At 37.7% G+C, this 19,122-nt stretch overlaps 4 protein-coding genes across 4 annotated transcripts; 2 read left to right on the top strand and 2 right to left on the bottom strand.

The window, feature by feature from the left end:
• Positions 1 to 8,252: 8,252 nt before the first annotated feature.
• GCK72_003069 (uncharacterized protein) lies at positions 8,253 to 8,715 on the bottom strand (the record flags this gene model as incomplete). The annotated part of the gene is made up of 2 exons (XM_053723790.1): positions 8,253 to 8,550; positions 8,657 to 8,715. 2 exons carry the CDS (start codon positions 8,713 to 8,715, stop codon positions 8,253 to 8,255), a joined length of 357 nt encoding a protein of 118 aa, XP_053592435.1.
• Positions 8,716 to 9,987: 1,272 nt separating this feature from the next.
• GCK72_003068 (uncharacterized protein) lies at positions 9,988 to 13,177 on the bottom strand (the record flags this gene model as incomplete). The annotated part of the gene is made up of 5 exons (XM_053723789.1): positions 9,988 to 10,031; positions 10,084 to 10,207; positions 10,913 to 11,441; positions 12,894 to 13,036; positions 13,091 to 13,177. 5 exons carry the CDS (start codon positions 13,175 to 13,177, stop codon positions 9,988 to 9,990), a joined length of 927 nt encoding a protein of 308 aa, XP_053592434.1.
• Positions 13,178 to 14,253: 1,076 nt separating this feature from the next.
• GCK72_003067 (uncharacterized protein) lies at positions 14,254 to 16,300 on the top strand (the record flags this gene model as incomplete). Its single annotated transcript, XM_003098188.2, has 5 exons — positions 14,254 to 14,332; positions 14,394 to 14,461; positions 14,507 to 14,611; positions 14,764 to 15,049; positions 16,122 to 16,300. 5 exons carry the CDS (start codon positions 14,254 to 14,256, stop codon positions 16,298 to 16,300), a joined length of 717 nt encoding a protein of 238 aa, XP_003098236.2.
• A 122-nt stretch (positions 16,301 to 16,422) lies between these two features.
• On the top strand, positions 16,423 to 18,540 carry GCK72_003066 (uncharacterized protein; the record flags this gene model as incomplete). Its single annotated transcript, XM_053723788.1, has 5 exons — positions 16,423 to 16,469; positions 16,525 to 16,841; positions 17,501 to 17,805; positions 18,238 to 18,426; positions 18,484 to 18,540. 5 exons carry the CDS (start codon positions 16,423 to 16,425, stop codon positions 18,538 to 18,540), a joined length of 915 nt encoding a protein of 304 aa, XP_053592433.1.
• Between the last annotated feature and the right edge of the window lie 582 nt (positions 18,541 to 19,122).

Genomic DNA, 19,122 nt, shown 5'->3' with positions numbered 1-19,122 from the left:
GGATTCTGGATTCTGAATGGAGGATTCTGAATTCTGGATTCTGGATTCTTGTATTCTGCATTCTTTGTGGATTCTGGATACTGGATTCTGAATGGAGGATTCTGAATTCTGGATTCTGGATTCTGAATGGAGGATTCTGAATTCTGGATTCTGGATTCTTGTATTCTGAATTCTTTGTGGATTCTGGATTCTGTTTTACTTTATTCATTACATTTACATGAGGGTCCCGCGGATTAGGTACGGGCCCTCACAAAAAACAGTACAAACGAGTTTGGGAGGAAAAGAGAAACGGGTTGGAGCAAGGGAATGTATCGGCATAGAACTAGTATAATCAAAAAATTACAGAAAAGTCAATCGGATTAGGCACGGGAGCCCTCTCAAAAGAATACAATCGAGTTGGGAGCAAATAGGCTCACGGATAGACACAGAAATGAGTCCAGGGGAATTGAGAAAAACAACTTTTGATTAGAATGTGAGGAAATGGATGGGCATAGAACTGGTATAACCACAATTTACATTGAGATTACAATCTGGGGGGACAAGAAATCAAGTTGGATTTTGAATACAGAGGCACAAACTAACTTAAAAATAATAGATGAATCACTTAGAAAATTACATGAGAGTCCCTCTGATTAGACACGAGAGCCATCTTAATATAAAACATTCGAGTTTGGGAGCAAAAATAGGGCATCACAAGGAATTCAGAAAAAAAAACCATTTGATCAGAATGGGAGGGAAGGAAGAGATATAGATTTCTAATGATACAATCGAGTGGTAATTATCTTGTGAAACCTGGAAACGCTCAAACACAATGGAATAAAAACGGGAGTGCATAACATAATCGATTGTTTAGAGAAGAATAGTCTGAAACTAATGAGGTGCATAAACAAAAATACTCGGGGGGGGGGGGATCTTTTGAAACTAAAGATTTTGGAATTGAGAGAAATGGACTGCTATGAACAGAAATCGGCAATCATCATGGGAATCTGGATCAACAAGTCAATTAAAGGGCGGGAGGATTATTGTATATGATGGGAGACAACTAGAATCCGGCGGGAAATGATGGAAAATTGGAAAACAATCTGAAGAACAAACTACGAAGCATGAATACAGTGTTGAAGCATCGACTGAGATGATGGAGTGGAGCTTCACTTCAAAACTTTTTTCCGGGTCCTTCCGCTTTCCCTTGCTTCTTTAATCGAATGTTCACCGATTTTGTCGTCGATTTCGATTTCTGGAAACCATGTTTTTATTTGACTGCTTTTTGGCTGCGTTGCGACTCAAGTTCATACTGTGTGCGGCAGAGCGCAATTGCATATTTTGCTTATCGATTTTCTCAACTATTCAGGAAAAACTTCAATAGAACTTCTGTAAAACTCCGTCCTGAATTTACCGAGAAATCGTACGCCGTTTCTCACTTTTCCATTTCGATCTCTAATAGATTTAGCTAGGCACGTTGCCTACAACCGCGCTCCACCGAAATTCCCTAGAAAAATGCCTCTTTTTCTCTGAGTCTCTCAATTTCGCACACAATTTTCTTTGGTTCGGGTAGAGCGCGGTTGTGAGAAGCGTGGCGTACTAACAATTAGTCTAAAATATTAGCAGTTCTTCAAAAGTTCAGATTCACAAGAGCTAAAACAAAAGCAAAAAGAAGTTAGCCAGCACAAAAAGCCGAACCATCACCAACCGCACACCGAGCAAGCGCACACCCAACTGCGCTATCGACCACATTTCAAAAGTGAAGAGCGGATGTGTTGAAAAGCAAGCGGTTTCCCTCCATATTTGGCAGCCCGAGTACAGTGCAGTGAACTACATCATTCTTATATATAAAAGACAATTGGGCGTTGTCTGAGGCGCTGTCCGCAACGGTTTTGGGAAGAGGAGAGAAACTTAGCCAGGGGGCAAAACCGAACTGGCGTGCTTTGGAAAACGACCGCCGCTTTAAACCACTCGGCCATGCGGGCACGTTCGAATGTGAATGACCACGTGAATGAAAAAAGACCAGCCGGCTCAACCGCCGAAGGCGGGGGAGACAGGCTGGTATAATAATAAAAATTGAAGAGCTCACCGATCTTGAATTACTTTTTTTGCGTCGTCCATCATCCTTCAATTCTTTTTTGTGCATATCATCGAAAAAATCTGCTCCTTCAGCTAGAAGATGTTCAGCTCCACCGGGAATCACCACCGTTCTGAAGGAAGCTGCCAACTCTTTCTGAAAAATATGGGTATACCATTGGTTTGGAAGTGATGAAGACTGTACCCTCATTTCAATCTCAATATTTCCTGTCGATTCACTTTTTCGATCACCATTCAATTCTGCTGAAATCATATAAAAATTCGAAATTTCGAGTGGAAAAAGTAAACACTTTTCAAACTTTGAGCCAATGCCACACTGTTATTAACTGTCATTTTCAATTGAAATTATATTTTTCGGATCGATAAACTCAAGGTCCACATTTTGATAGTTGACTGTTTTATTCCAACTATTTCAGTTTTTGAGACGTGCGCCTTTGAAAGAAGTCAACTAGAATCAAAATAGATCAAACTTTGAAAGGCCGTTTCAAAATATGTTTCAGTCATTTGACACGGGTCGGTGTTTTTTCTGATAGATCAAAAAATGGGCTATATTTTTGTAGTTGACAACTTTTCAATAACGCCGCCCACTTTTGAGATATGCGTCTTTAAAGATAAGAGGGTAAGAGATGCAGAGAGGCGAGTATATGTCTTCTCTGCGTCTCCCGCTCTCCCTCCACTTTTTCTCAAATTTGGTTATGTTTATAATCATTCGAACCGTTTTAACACGCTAATTCAACAAATGTAAGTTTCAAAGTTAAAAATTGAAAAATTAGTTAGATATACTAAGTTTGTAGGTTTTTCAGAATTTCAAACAATTTCTTTACAAATGACTTCGTATCTTTCTCAATTTTGATTTACAAATTACCAAAGTATATCTTTGAAATCAACACGTCAAGGCGGTTTGAATGGCTATAAGTATGACTAATTCGGCAAGATGGAGAGAGAGAGAGACGCAGAGAAGCGAGAGCGTCTCGTTGTCTGCACGCTCTCTCCTCGCCGCTACGTTACGAACTTTAAAGGCGCATATCTCAAAAGTGGGAGGAGCTATCAAAAAGTGGTCAACTACAAAAATGTAGCCCAATTTTTGATCTACCCAGAAAATAAAAAAGTTTTAAATTTCACAAACAAGTATTTTGATACGATTTCTCAAAATTTGATGATCATTTTTCAATCAAAATCAATTTGAAAAACCAGTTTTTTTTAAAGGAGGACTGAAGTCATATATTTTTATTTTAGATTATGATACTTCAGAAAATTCTGAGCAACTTTCATCATTGGAGCACGTGCTAAAAATTGCTCTAAACGCCCTAAATTCACGTTTTCCCGGCTGAAATTGAGCTTTCGTGGAAGAGTTTTTCGACGCGAGTTTCTTCGTCCGTGTAGTCCTCTCGGATAAGTTTTCTTTCTCAATTACTTGCTTTTTTGCTTTTTCAAAGGGGTTTCGTTGTTTTTTCTCAAATTTCTTCGTTTTTTTCAACAAAATATCACTTAAAAATGCATTACTGACAATATAATGCAACAAAAGAAAAAAACAAACAAAGAATAGGAAAAATACGGAGTAAATTAGACGATTTCTGTAAGAAAAGTTATATAATCGTGTAAAATACGTATAAATATTGTCAATAATGCATTTTTAAGTGATATTTTATTGAAAAAACGAAGAAATTTGAGAAAAAACAACGAAACCCCTTTGAAAAAGCAAAAAAACAAGTAATTGAGAAAGAAAACTTATCCGAGAGGACTACACGGACGAAGAAACTCGCGTCGGAAAACTCTTCCACGAAAGCTCAATTTCAGCCGGGAAAACGTGAATTTAGGGCGTTTAGAGCAATTTTTAGCATATGCTCCAATGATGAAAGTTGCTCAGAATTTTCTGAAGTATCATAATCTGAAATAAAAAAATATGACTTCAGTCCTCCTTTAAAGACGCATAACTCAAAAGCTGAAACAGCTATCAGAAAACGTTTAACAGGAAAAATATAGCTTGTAACTCATCCTATCCAAAAAATCTAAATTTCCAAACAGTTCGACAAATCATAACAATGTGGCATTTTCACAAAGCTAGCTACTTTTCACTTACGATCTTGACCATCAACACTACCAGACAATAAATTCTGGAATTCCCATCGTCCTGCAACTGTTCCATTCAGACAAATCAACTTATTCATAAGAACATCGAAGTATAACGTGTAATCGGGTCTCGATTCGTAACTGGTTCCTTGAAGAGACGACAATATCGGAGACAGCCAAGCACTTTTTCTGAAAAGGATTGATTTGAGAGGATTTCATATTGATAGGAAAAACGAACTGATTCTCCTTGATAAAATTTTCAAATTTTTCCTTCTTTTGATATTCAATCGCGTCTTCGTTAATTAAACTTGACCATGGCAGAGGGCAAAGCATATCAACAACCATTAATAACCAACTATACACCTCGTCGGATCGACTTAACTCAAGTCTTGAGTGGGCACGGATACTTGCGTATTTCATATTCCCACGGAACGGAGCCTGAAATTTCAAAAATTTACTGTTTTTCAGATGAAAAAGTGATTATTCATCGAATCACAATGGTCAAATTTGGGAGACTGTCAAAGTGCCAAACGTTTTTCAATTGTGTCAAACTTGTACCCATTATGTAGATCAAATTTAGGTCTTCATTTTTGTAGCTGTCAACTTTTGGACAGCTCCGCCCACTTTTGAGATTTAACCTTCTGAAGATAGTATCGGCGAGGGAGTGAGAGAGAAGAGACGCAGAACTTTGTCGCGTTGCCATCTTTAAAGGCGCATTTTTCAAAAGGGGGCGGAGCTAAAAGAAATTGGTCAACTGGAAAAATAGATCCCTATTTTTGATCTAAAAAAATAGGACTACATTTTTGTAGTTGACAATTTTTCCTCAGCTCCGCCCACTTTTCAGATACACATTCTTGAATATAGGTACGCGGAAAGTATGAGGATCGACGCAGCCCTCTAGCTTGTTCGGGTTGCCATCTTTAAAGGCGCATAACTCAAAAGTGGGCGGAGCTATCAAAAAGTTGTCAACTTCAAAACTGAAGTTCTAGTTTTGATCTACATGGTGAATTTAAATTCGAAAAAAATTAATATTTTTCACAACGTCATGTTTTATCGAAATCGCCTCTTTTTCCTATAGAAAACAGCAAGTTTCTCCTACTTTCTCCTATTTTTTTTAATCACTCACAGATTCTCTTTCCCTACGTAACATCCAGTTTCCATACAGTTTCCTTCCATAACAACGAGCCATTCCAAAGTCTATCATCAATATCCTGCTTCCTTCTAGTTCAACCACAAAATTGGCTGGCTTGATGTCACGGTGAATGTAGCCATGATCGTGTAGTATTTTGATGGAGTGGAGACAATGAATTCCGATGCGAGAAACAGTCTGAACGCTCAACGATGACGAGTGCTGAAAATTTTCAAATATTTATTTAATTTTTTATAAGCAAACACTGAAACATACGTTGTCCAATATATATTGCAGATCCTTGCCGCATAACGACATTATCAAAAAATGAGAATCGTCGAATTCTCCATAATCCATACCCTTAATTCCAACTTTTTCATCTTTCATCGAATGTAACACTGTAAATTCCAGCTTTATCGTGGGATCGTCAATTGCCTTCTTTTCCACCTGCAAGTTTCTCATAGAATGTAGACATACTGACATAAGTTCGCTAACTATCGAACCGGTTTCCAAAAAATCAGAAAACATTTTTTGCCACCACAAAAACCGAACTTTTGCCATCAGCGCAACAGGCGCGCCAACAACCACCTGAGCCACACATGTCAATGAAAAGAAGGGAAGGCGGGGGCATAGATAAGCAGGGGGGGGGGGGCTCCCGAGTTGTAGCGGGGGTGACCGAAGTTCATTTTTGACAAAAAACATATCACTTTGAATTTTCTTAAATCAAAAGATCCGGTCACGAGTTTTTCATGTATAAAAACAATATCTTGTGGAAAAAAAACGCCGAAAAAATACAATTACTACAACTTTGTAGTATGAATTCTCTCAAAAACAGATATTCGGACGCTTTTTTCGGCTCAAATTGGCAATTCTAGCCCGAAAAGCTGAAACGTACTGTTTAAAAGATCCAGAAACGGCAGCAAAAAAGTTTAGCTACCACAAAAAACCGAACTACCCACCGCCCGCGCAACAACCGAGCTCACAACCACCTGCGCCACCGACAGCACTGAAGGAAGTGAAAGAGGGAGTGTTCATAAGAAAGCCACATTTCCCTTTTTCAAACGAACCTTCATCGCTCCTTGAATTCTTCTGTCTTCAGATTTCTGAACCACATAGACAGATCCGAATGCTCCTTCTCCTAACTTCTTCATAATTGTCCATTTTGAGGATCTTCCGGTCACCTCAGCTCCAATTTCGAGTTTTTCGATTTTCTGTGAATATTCGTCTTTCCGATCTTTATCCGACATTTGGCAGATTTCCGAATATATTGAAGCTGGATACTAAAGAGAACTAATCGATATTCCTTCTTTCTATTTGACCTTTTCGCTTGAATTCCCTGTCATCAAAAAAAAACTGACTCGGTTTTTTGAAGTACACGCGAAAATTTGAATTTAACAAAAGAGAAAACGCGCTCTAATGCGAACAACCTCTATGTAATGAATTGTAGCAACCAATTTTCAGATGAGCAGAGGTATTCGGTAGCAAAACTTTATTTATTGACTTTCAGATACGGAAGAATTCTTAAAACTGGATTATATAAACAGTTGACCAAGTTTGTGTGCCCGTCTCATCGGCCACAATTTCTGTTCAAATTTTTTAAATTTGTATTTGTTTGGTAGATCAAAACTCGATCTACATTTTTGTAGTTGACAACTTTTCGATAGCTCCGCCCACTTTTGAGATATGCTCCTTTAAAGATGAGAGAGGGGAGAGAAACAGAGAAGCCAGACACTCTAACTTCTCTGCGTCTCCCTCTCTCTCTCCCTCACAAAATGGTTCATGATTATAGTCATTCCAACCGTCTTGACAAGCTGATTTCAAAAATGTAAGTTTTATTTCAAAAAATTGAATGTTCCGTGAGATATACTAAGTTTTCTGGAATTTCAGATAAAAATTTTTCACAAATGCCATTGCATCTTTGCCAGATTGAATTTTCCAGTGATGAAAGTTAAATTTTTGAAATCAGCGTGAAAAGATGGTTTGAATGATTATAAACAAGACGAATTTTGCAAGAAAGGGGAGGGAGAGACGGAGACGCAGAGAAACGAGAGTGTCTGTCTACTCTGCGTCTCTCTTATCTTTAAAAGCGCGTATCTCAAAAGTGGGCGGAGCTATGAAAAAGTTGTCAACTACGAAAATGAAGCCCTACAGTTGTTCCAACTTGAAAATGCAAATTTGAGCTATTCTAACTAATTCTCAACTTTGAAACATCTTGTCAAACTAAAAACTTCATTTTGATAAGAATCTCTTTACATTACACGTTTCGTGAATTACCAACCATTTATTATGGGGATTAAAAGAGAAACAAAAAATGAATGACACAGAAAATAATTTTAGAAATTTAGAAGGAGACTGGATTTCTGGATCAGACGAGGCGGTTGAGAACGATGTTGGCAGATGGGACGAGGTCTGGAATAAGGAGAAAATTAGGGATAATTAGGGAGGGATAATCGGAAAATGCCCCGCCCCTTTTTCAGTCCGTTCACTCACTTAGGGTATTACCATATCATCCAAGACCGTCCGTGGCTGATGCTTCTCGATCCACTCACGAACCATCGCCAACTGGAAATACACACTTTTCTCTATTAGTTTGTCACAGTTCTTACAACTGCGCTCTACCAAAACCCCGTCTCTTTTTCTCTGGTTCTCTCACTTTCACACACAATTTTCTTCGGATTCGGTAGAGCGCAGTAGTGAGACACATGGAAACTTTATAAGCGCATATCTCAAAAGTGGGCGGAGCTACCAAAAAGTTGACAACTACAAAAATAATCTTCATAAAATTTACTACATTTTTGTAGTTGACAACTTTTTCCTAGCTCCGCCCACTTTTGAGATATGCCTCTTTAAAGATGAGAAAGGGTGGAAGAGACGCAGAGAAGACAGACGCTCTCGTTTCTCTGCGTCTCTCCCGCCCTCTCTTGTCGTGTTTATAGTCATTCGAACCGTCTTGACACGCTAATTTCAAAAATTTAATTTATATAGCTAAAATCCAAATCCCTACAGTCTCCGCAGGCTGAAACTGTCGCCGGACAGTTTTCCCATCGAAAAGAAGCATGGGGGCGGAGCTGGCGGGTGTCATGACGATTGGAGTCGCTCCAGAAGTCTTCTCGCGGCGACGTTGTTGTTTTCTCTCCTTTTCTGCCTCCATCTTTTCATGGACCATCTGAATCAACACGGCTTCTGGAGTCGGTGACGTCATCTTCTTCGTCTTCGGAGCAGCCTTCGGAGCATTATCGAGGAGAGCCTCCCGATTGAGAATGAATTTTCCACACCTGAAACAATTGAGACGTTTTGAAACCAAGACATGTTGAAAGTGCGCTCTACTGAAATGCATGCATTTCGATGGAGCGCAATTGCAGAACCCAATCAAAGACTCACTCCTCACACATGTCACAATCAACTTCCTCTTCTCCGGGTACTTCTGAATTGGTTGCCATCGTAATCACCTCAGCAATATCAATTATTGATTTTCTTTCCACATTCCGCCAAAAAAGTTCCAGAAAAACAAACAACCGGGACACGCAACTATTGGTTCACGCCGTTTACCCTCTCATCTTTAAAGATGCATATCTCAAAAGTGGGCGGAGCTATCAAAAAGTTGTCAATTTTGAAAATGATCAGCATGATATTCTGCATACTTTTGTAGTTGACAACTTTTTGATAGCTCCGCCCACTTTTGAGATATGCGCCTTTGAAAATAAGAGAGACGCAGAGAAGACAGGCCATCTCGTTTCTCTGCGTCTCTCCTCCCTCCACTTTTTCTCAAAATTGGTCATGCTTATGATCATTCAAACCGTCTTGAAACGCTGATTTCAGAAATATAACTTTCAGAGTTGAAAACCCAAAAACCGACTTACAGTAATATCTGAAAAATAAGACGGTTGAAAATTGAGCGACTTTAACATCCCGTCTCATTGCTCCGTTCATTTCCAAATTTTTAAAAATTTATATTCATCATGTAGATCACAACTAGCTCTACATTCTTCCAGTTGAAAATTTTTCGATTGCTCCGCCCACTTTTGAGATATGCGTCTTTAAAGATGAGAGAGACGCAGAGGTAAGAGACACTCTCGTTTCTCTGCGTCTCTTTTCCCTCTCACGTCGTGTTTATAGTCATTCGAACCGTCTTGACTCGCTGATTTCAAAAATATAATTTTTATAGCTAAAAACCCAAAACAGACAGAAAAATGGAGACATTTGTGAAAGAAAAAATTTAATTTTCGAATTTTTTTTTTACAAAACTTAGGATATCTCACTGAGTTTTCAGTTTTTAGCTCTGAAATTCACATTTCTGAATTCAGCGTTTCAAGACGCTTCGAATGATTATAAACATGACTAATTTTGAAAGAAAGTGGAGGGAGGGAGACGCAGAGAAGTTAGAGCGTCTGGCTTCTCTGCGTCTCTTCCCCTTCTCTCATCTTTAAAGGCGCGTATCTCAAAAGTGGGCGGAGCTATCAGAAAGTTGTCAACTGGAAAAATGTAGCCCTGGTTTTGATCTACAGGAAAAACTAAATTTCGGATTTCAGGGAATGACTAACATTCGAGTTTTTAAAGTTTACAACTTCATTTCTTTACATTGTGCATTACCAGTCATTTTACGGTGGGAATAATAATTTAAATGGGAAAGCGGAAAAATATTTTCAGAAATTTAGTAGGATAAATTGGAGATTTGTGGATCACTGGATTCAGCTGGAATTCTGAATTCAGGATCAGACGAGACGGTTGAGAACGATGTTGGCAGATGGGACGAGGTCTGGAATTAAGAAAATTAGGAAAATAGGCCCCGCCCCCTTTCCAGAACTTACTGAGTGATTTCAATGGTGTTCCCATATCATCCTCGGTGAAAACCTTGCGTGGAAATGGTGTCATCAATGAGAATGGAACTCCGTTCGCGTGATTCGTCTCGATCCACGCGCGAACCATGGCGAGCTGAAAAATGAAAAATTCGAGGTTTCGAATGAAAATTCGATGAAAAAACTGGAATTTTCAGCTAAATTTGAGTTGAGCGGTTATTTTCGGCGAGGAAGTCAGGATTTTCGTAAATTTCCTTCCAAAATGTGTCTACGAACAGCTTTATGAAAGATTTTCAGTCAAAAACTCCAGAATTACCAGTTTTTCACTCAATTTTTGACGTTATCAGACTGTTTGTCGAAAAAGTAGAGTTTTTTCTTTTTCTTCGTTGATTTTTCAACATTTTTGACAACTGGAACATTTGCTCATTTTTGTAAAAATTCAGCGCCCAAAGTACTAAAATCCCCATTTTTCGCTGAAAAACTGAAGTTTATAGCTAATAGCTGAAAAAAAACGGGTTTTCCACTGGAAATTGTTAAATTTTCACTCAATTTCCAGTTTTCTCTTCAAAATTGTTGAAAAAAAAACAGAAAACTGTTTTTTTCAAACGGCAATTTTTTACATTTGAAACCCTGTTTTCTGATAAATTTCTGCCTAAAATTTGTCATTTCCGGATCTAAATCATAAATTTCAGACCTAGAGAAAAGTTTTAACGAGCTAACTTCAGTTTTCGAACTTTCTAGCGTGAAAATTTCAACCGACCGAGTCTAAAATTATATCAAATTTCTAGTTTTTCAGCACTTTTTAAGCCTAAAATTGTCATTTTTGCTTCCAAAACCGTACCGGCTCATTCGCCTGAAATTGTTGTCTAACAGTTTGTCCATCAATCAAACGGAACTGAAGTGTCGTTTGACTATAATCTTTTGGTGGTGCCACCACAACCGGAGCCACCGTTGTGGGCGGAGCCTTCTGCTCTGGCACGGGTACTCCCGAAGCCTTTGCTTTCCGTGCCTCCTTATCCGCTTTAATCTGTTCGAGGACTCGTTGTCTCGCTATCTCATCCTCCGTCTTCTCACGACGACGTTGTTGAGCCGCTTCTCGAATCTCTCGATCTCTAACCGCTTCCTTATGAGCGACCATCGCTTTTCCGTCTTCACGACGTTTTCTCTCTTTCTCTCGTGCCTCTTCTGCCTCTTGCTTCGATTTTTTCTCCATATGAATCTTAATCTTGTCACGAATCAACTGCATCTGAGCCGCCTTCTCTTCTGGAGTCAATGGTTTGATTTGTTCGGAACTCTCACTGAAGTTCTCGTGTTTTGTTTTGGAGGCGTGGAACATTACGGCGTCCTCGTTCGCCAACAGCTTTCCGCAGCTGAAAATGGAACCAAATTTAGTTTTTCAGGGGAAAAGTGACAATTTTTGTCATTTTCAGGTTGAAATTTGGAAATTTAAGCTGTTTTTGAACTTTCCGCAGCTAAAAATGGAATTTCAGATGGAAAATATAGTTTTTTGGGGGAAAACTGAGTATTTTTAGTCATTTTCCCATTTTCCGCTTGAAATTTACAGAATGCAAATCAAAAAATCTGTTTTTGAGGTGAAAGTACTGAAATTGTCACAGAAATATCGTTTTTAAGGGATTTTCGTTCAAAAAGAGTTGAAGAACTGAGTTTTTTTAGCGAAAACTTTGGAATTTAGTCCTTCGAGCGCTGAATTTTGACGAAAAATAGCAAAAAACGGGATTCCAGTTGTCAGAAATTGTCGAAAATTATTGAAAAATGCTCTTTAGAGACAAAAAATGAACCATTTTGAAGGAAAATCACGAAAAATACTCTATTTTTCCAATATAAATAGTCTGAAAACATCAAAAACTGAGTGAAAAGTCGGATATTCTTCACTTTTGTTCATTTTTGACGACAAAAAGTGGGAAAAAGAGGAAAAAATGAGCAAAAACGAGATTTTCGTTGTCAAACAACATCAAAATTTCTGAAAAATGGACAAAAAACAAGCTGTTTTAATGGGAAATTTACAAAAAAATCCCAATTTTCCAATAGAAAATAGCTTGAAATCGTCGAAATCCGAACCAAAAAGCAATTCCGAAAATGAAAAATCGCTATTTTTCAGCGAAAAAAATCTCCGAAACTGGATTTTTCAATGTTCCTGACATTTTTGACATCTGAAACCCTTTTTTTAAGAGTTTTTACTTATTTTTCAGTCTATGAAACAAAAATTGTTCAAAAAACCTCCTTTCGGCCCAGGTTTTGACGTTTTCTGGCTATTTTCTATTGGAAAATTAGGATTTTTATTGTAAATTTCAGAATTTGCAGCTTTTCACTCAGTTTTTTACGTTTTCAGGCTATTTATATTGGAAAAATAGAGTTGTTTAGTAGTTTTTATTCAAAATGGCTTAACTAGATGCCCGTTTTTTGCTATTTTTTGTCAAAATCAGCGCTCGGAAGCACTGAAATCCCTCTTTTTCGCTGAAAAACTTATTTTTATAGCTGAAAGTTGCTAAATTTTCACTCATTTTCCAGTTTTGTCTTCAAACTTGAAAAAAGCACTGAAATCTGTATTTTTCAAACTTTCAGACCATTTTTTGACAACAGGAATCCCGAAAAATTGATTAAATTGCCTAGAACCCAGCTTTTGAACATTTTCTAAACCAAAATCCCTCAAAAACGATTTTCCTGCAGCAATTTGACTAGTTTTCTGTAAATTTCAAGCTGAAAATGACGACAAATCGCTATTTTAAGCAAAAAATGCCTCTGAAACCCAGTTTTCAGCAAAAAATTGTACCGCAAATCTGGAAATTTCTCTTTAAACTCACTCATCACACTTAAAGCTGTTCGCAGCCATCGGCACGTCAGCACTTCCACCAGTACTCGCTTCTCCAGTAGCCGCCGTTTCAGTCGGTGCAGTTTGATCTTCCATTGGAACACCGGCTCCGTCCTTCTCAATCCAATCGAGAGCCTGCAAGAAATCGATTTTTTAATTGTTAATTACCCTCGTTAATTAATTAATTACCTGATCCAAATTTCTACCGTTTCCAGCGGCTGCTTCGGCTTTTTCAGCTGGGAATCCCATATCGATGAGTTGTTGAGCGATGGACATTTTCGCCTGGAAAAATTATTGATTTTTATTGATTTTTGGAGGAAAAAAAACGAGAAAATGCGGATTGGAATGACTGATGGACCACACCGACTAGACTGAGCAAGAATACCGTACGCAGGCAAATTTTCTCAATGGAGCGCACTTGCAACATCTTGTGGGCGGAGACTAGCTTTTAACACAGATTTTCCAGGTTTTCGATGCCAAAAATTGGGTTTTTTGGGGAATTTTGGTTGAAAAAGAGGAAATTTGTTGTTTTTTTTTGAGATAAAAATGCAAAAATTGAAAAAATCGACCAGAATTTTTTTTCATGGAAAATGGATTTTCTGGTGGTTTTTGAGACAAAAATGAAGGTTTTGATACTTTGGAACCAAAAATATAATTAAAAAACCGTTTTTCCGCAGAGTTTTTCAGAATTTTTAGAACAAAATTGGTTTTTTTTCATTGAATTTTAGATTTTTCGCATTTTCTCAAGGATTTCGGGACTATAAAAGCAAGATTTTAAAATTAAATCGGAAAAGCTGTGTTCAGAAACGATTTGAAACCGAAAATATAGCTTTGAAACTGTTTCTCCTCAGACTTTTCAAAAATTTTTAGAAAATAATTGGTTATTTTTGTTGATTTATCGATTTTTCGCATTTTTCGCCATTAATTCTACCATTTTGTCTCAAAATAGTCGAATTTTTATCCGAAACCTTCTGAAATTCCTCAGAATATGCCGTTTTTGGACTATCTACCGTATCTTGGGGTGAGCAAGCTCCAAAAATTGAGAAATTGCGATCTTTCGGTGCTAAATGTATGCTTAAACACAAAAAACTTATTAAATTCAATTTTAATAAATACTTCACCAAAAAATTTCATCAGAATTCTCGAAGAATCCGATTAAAAACGCTGAAAAATCAGTTTGATGACAATGAGAGACGTGGAGACGTGAAGAGACGCAGAGAAAACGAGTTAAAGGCGCACCTATTTATGCGGTTGGGTCTCGCAACGATTTGAGGTATTTGCGGCGCGCAATTTGAATAATAGTTTTTTTTTCGACGATTTTTCGATTAAAATTCGCAATTTTCAGATAAAAAATGGATGAAATGGACGATTTTTTCGGTAACGATGATATGGACCGAGAGCCAAGTCCTATTGGAGATGAGGCTATCGAAGGTGCAGTCTAAAAATCCGAAAATTCACTGAAAAACAACAAAAAAATTTGAATTTTTTTCAGACAACAGAGGCGAGGAAAGCAAAAAGAAAATCATCGAGCCAAAGCTACTCAGAACTAAAAAACTAACAGTGAGAACCCAAAAAAATCGATAAAATCCCAATTTTTTGATTCAGAATCCACGATTGGCTCTGAACGAGTCGACACTAACAGGTCCGAAGGGAATTTCAGCACTAAAGGATACTTTTAAGAATTTTAAGCCAAATCCCAAGGATGATCCGGTAAATTTCATAATTTTTTCGCTGAACAGCAAGAAAATGCGAAATTTTTGACCTAAAAATTGACATTTTTGGCTAAAATTGACCATTTTTTCACCCTTTTCACCCAAAAATGGCCCATTTTTTCTCAAAATTTTTCATTTTTTCGATTTCAGTACACAAATCTCGACAAACTAATGAAGAAATACGCGTATTGGGGTCATTTGATGTTCCCAAAAATGAAAACCGAGGATGTGTTGAGTCGAGTGGAGACACTGGGCACTCGACGACAGCTGAAAGTGTATTTAATGAAACAAAGACTCGGAGAATCGACGGATGAATTGGAAAATGATGAGAAAAGTGGAAGAAAGATCGGGGCGAAGGGAATTATTGATGATGGAGCTGAGGATGATGAGGAGGCGGAGTCCATGGATTATTTGTTCGATGATTTACCCGGGGAAGGTGAATATTTGGCGAAAATTTGTCGTTTTCGTCTGATTTTGATGGAAAAATCTCAAATTTTTGACCCCGAAACCTTAAAAACTGGATTTTGGGGACATTTTTGAGCTTTTCTCAGGAAATTCTCATTCTACGGACATCCAGATTTCCAGACACACTGACAGACTTCTTGTTCGATGATTTACCCGGGGAAGGTGAATTTAGCTGGAAAAATCGAGTTTTTTCATCAAAACTCGTGAAAAGTCCTTAATTTTTGTTTTGAAAACCCGGTTTTTGAGAGTTTTCACCTATTTTCCAATCTATAAAACGGAAATTGTTCTAAACCTAATTTTGGCTCAATTTTCGACGTTTTCAGGCCTTTTTTCACTTGGAAATTTGGATTTTTGGGAAATTTCCCTCCAAAAACAGCTCAAAAATAAAGATTATTGGGTTTTTCACGACGAAAAGCACAATTTCTTGCTGAAAATCCAGTCTCGATTCTCAAAAACTTGAGTCAAGCATGAAAACACGAATTTTGTGCTAAAAATTGAGAAAAGTTCTCAATTATCCCGATTTTCCCGTAATACTTGTCAAAAACTGTCCAAAACGGGAATTTTTGAGATTATCGTGTTGAAAATACGGTATTTTCACCGAATTTTGTCCTAAAATACCCACTTTTTCCGCCCAAAATATCACTAAAATCAAAAAATTCCACTATTTTGAGAAAATTGGACCGAAATTCAGGTTTTCTCCAAATTTACCCTATTCCAGTCTATTTTCAGTTGAAAAATTGAAAAAATCCCTCATTTTTTGAGTAAACAACTTAAAACCGAGATTTTTCGGAGAAAAACGGAAAAATCAGAATTTTCAACCAAAAATATCATCAAAAAACTTGAAATTTTAACTATTTTGGTCCTAATTTGAGACAAAAACTGCAAGTTTTCTCTCAATTTTCGATTTTTCTACATAAAAAACCCCAAAATTCTCACTTTTTTGACATAAAAACACCAAATTTTGAAATTTTTCGACATTAAAACCCCCAATAATTTGCATTTTTTCCACCTTAAATCCCCAAAAACTCCAATTTTCATTCCAGAATCCCCTCAAAACTCCAAAAAACTCGTCGATTCCCCCAAAAAACCAGCGAAACACGTGGATCACGGTGACGAAGAAGAGGAGTTCCGTCTGGCTGAAGAGCAACGAATCCGCGAGCTTGAAGAAGCTGCCGCCGACGAAATTATGGAGGATTTCGACGATATGAACAACGATTGGTGATTAATTTCTCGAATTTTACGTGTATTTTTGTGTTTTTTTTTTCACTTTTTTGTGACTTTTTTGCCCCAATTTCACACTTTTTATAAAAAATTCCACATTTCTTTGTCATTTTCCCCCAAAAAATGCCACCACCAGGACTTTCTCCGTCGACGGAGTGCCTGATTCCAGTGTAATTTTGCCCGTTTTTTCCAATTTTTTGCAATTTTTTCCCCATTTTTTTCCAGAGTGAGCCTAAGTATTTCTGGCACATTTCCCAAAAACCCGATAGCCGTCACCGGGCAATCCGTCGTTTTCAAAGTGTACTCGAAGCTCTATCGTCGTGACGTCGCCGTCAAAATTGTCAGTCAGAATGCGATTCCGGCGGCGGTGGCCGAGAAATTTCTGCCGAGAGAGTTGGATGTGACGATGAAAGTTAGGCATCCACATATTGCGAGGTGTCTGGCGATCACACGACCGGCGCCGACGAAAATTGTGATTATTTCGGATTATTATGAGCGGGGAACGCTTTTGGATCTGATTTTGGAGCAGAAACGGTTGAAAGGTATGAGCGCGCCCCTTCTTATATTACTTTAGCTGTGAGGCGTGGACGAGGTGTGATGGCTCAGGCGGTAAAGCAGCTTGCCGGGAAGCGAGGGTTTTTGGTTCGACTCCCGCTGCCGCCATACTTTTTTACATTTTTGTTTTACCAGTATTTCAGACTTTCTAGTCTTCCTAGACCCATTTTTACTAAATTTTGTCTCAAAATACCTATTTCCCACACCAAATATCACAAAAATCGAAAAATTCCACTATTTTTGAGAAAATTGGACCGGTATTCAGGTTATCTGTGATTTTTTAGTCTAAAAATCTCACTTTTTTCGAGGAAAATTCAGAATTCAGAAAAAAACATTAAAAAAACTTTAAAAATCGAGTTTTTGAAAAAAAAACTGGATTTCCAACCAAATATATCACAAAAATCTTGAAAATTGCTCTATTTTCAAGAAATTTGGATCCAATTTCAAGCTTTAACAATAGACGCGCCTTTCTTATATTCCTTTAGAGGCTTTGACGTGGATAAGTACTGATGGCTCAAGTGGTAACGCTGGTGGGCGGAACGCAAGGGTTTTTTGGTTCGACTCCCGCTGCCACCAAAAGTTTTTTTGCATTCTTTTTATAAGAATTTCTAGCCTCCCTAGACTTCAAATTTCCCAAAATTTCCAGAAAACCCCCTCGCGGTCACTCTATTCCGTCAAATCATCGAAGCGATCAACTATCTCCACACACGAGGCATCACTCATCGAGATGTGAAGCTTGAGAATATATTGATCGATGGGAATGGAGACGTCAAACTGATTGATTTCGGATTCTCCAGACATGTGGAGAGACGCGAACGGTCTAGAAGTTTCTGTGGCACCCAACCGTATACTTGTCCACAAATGAAGAAGTTTAGGCCGTATGTACCGTTTTGTGCGGATTTTTATGCGTGTGGTGTTGTGCTGTTCACGATGGTCGTTGGGAAGTGGCCGGTAATTTTTGTCACATTTTTAGCAGATATTGTGAATTTTTTGGTCAAAATTTTGAAATTTTCAACGATAATTTCGAATTTTTCAACTGAAATTTCGAATTTTTCAGCCAAATTTTCAAACTTTTCAGTCGAAATTTCGAATTTTTCAGCAAAAATTGTGAATTTTCTGCCAAAATTCTAAAATTTTCAGCAAAAATTTCGAATTTTTCAGCCAAAATTCTGATATTTTCAGTCAAAATTGGAATTTTTCAGCCAAATTTTTGAAATTTTTAACCAAAGTTGTGAATTTTCAGCCAAAATATTGAAATTTTCAGCCAAAATTTCGAAGTTTAAAGAAAAATGTTCAAATTTTCAACGGAAATTTTGAAATTTTCTGCCAAAAATTTAAAATTTCAGCCAAAATTTCGATTTTCTCAAAATTCGAAATTTCTAGAACCTCGCCGTCTCCACAATGAACATATTTCCGGATAAATACCCTTCTCGAGCGTGTCGAAAGCTCATCACCGCTCTACTCGATGAGAATGAAAGCGATCGAGCCGGCTATGATGAGTGTGTGAATTCCGAGTGGATGGGTGGACATCCGGCGTGGATGTTCGCGAATCACGCGTATTTTTATGAAGAAGTGAGCAGTTTTTTTGGGAAAAAAAATCGAGAAAAATTAGAAAAAATGCGTTTTTAGGTCCCAACTCGTGCAATTGACCCGGATCCGTGGAATTTCGAAATGACAGAGTGTTGAGAACATTTTTTCTTGTATTTTTGGGTTTTTATACGATTTTTCTGTTAAAAATCTGTCTGTAACTCGATAAATCGCTCTGAAAAAAATAATTAAGTTTTCAACAAAAAAAAAATTGTAGACGGTGGCTCTTCCACGGCCACCAGTCAAATGACTCTCATTTTTTCGCCGGTTTTGAGCGAATTTGAAAAAAATTAATTTGAAAAAATAAAATCATGAATTTAATCGGAGCATTTTTTTATAGATTTTTCAACAAATTTTCTAAAAACCTTTGAAATCATCGGAAATCCGTTCAAGTTTAGAGATGGCCTAGCTTTTCCTTTTCCACTGCGCAGTTCGCTGATTGGTTGGCTTCAGTTGAATGCGCGCTGATTGCATAACAAAACAACTCCTCATTCGCTGGCTCCGCCTCAATTTTTATTTATTTTATTGAATTTTTTCACCGATTTTCTTTCGATTTTTACAACGAAAATCCTCAAAAATCCACTTTTTACCTTCTTTACAATTTTTTACAAGTTCATTGTCGTCATTTACGATGCAAAGTCCGCAAACACCGCGGAAATTTTTTCGTCACCCAGCCGAATG

The sequence above is a fragment of the Caenorhabditis remanei genome, chromosome I (assembly GCF_010183535.1).
Source record: "Caenorhabditis remanei strain PX506 chromosome I, whole genome shotgun sequence".
Classification (NCBI taxonomy): domain Eukaryota; kingdom Metazoa; phylum Nematoda; class Chromadorea; order Rhabditida; family Rhabditidae; genus Caenorhabditis; species Caenorhabditis remanei.
This window is presented reverse-complemented; position numbering and strand designations above follow the sequence as displayed.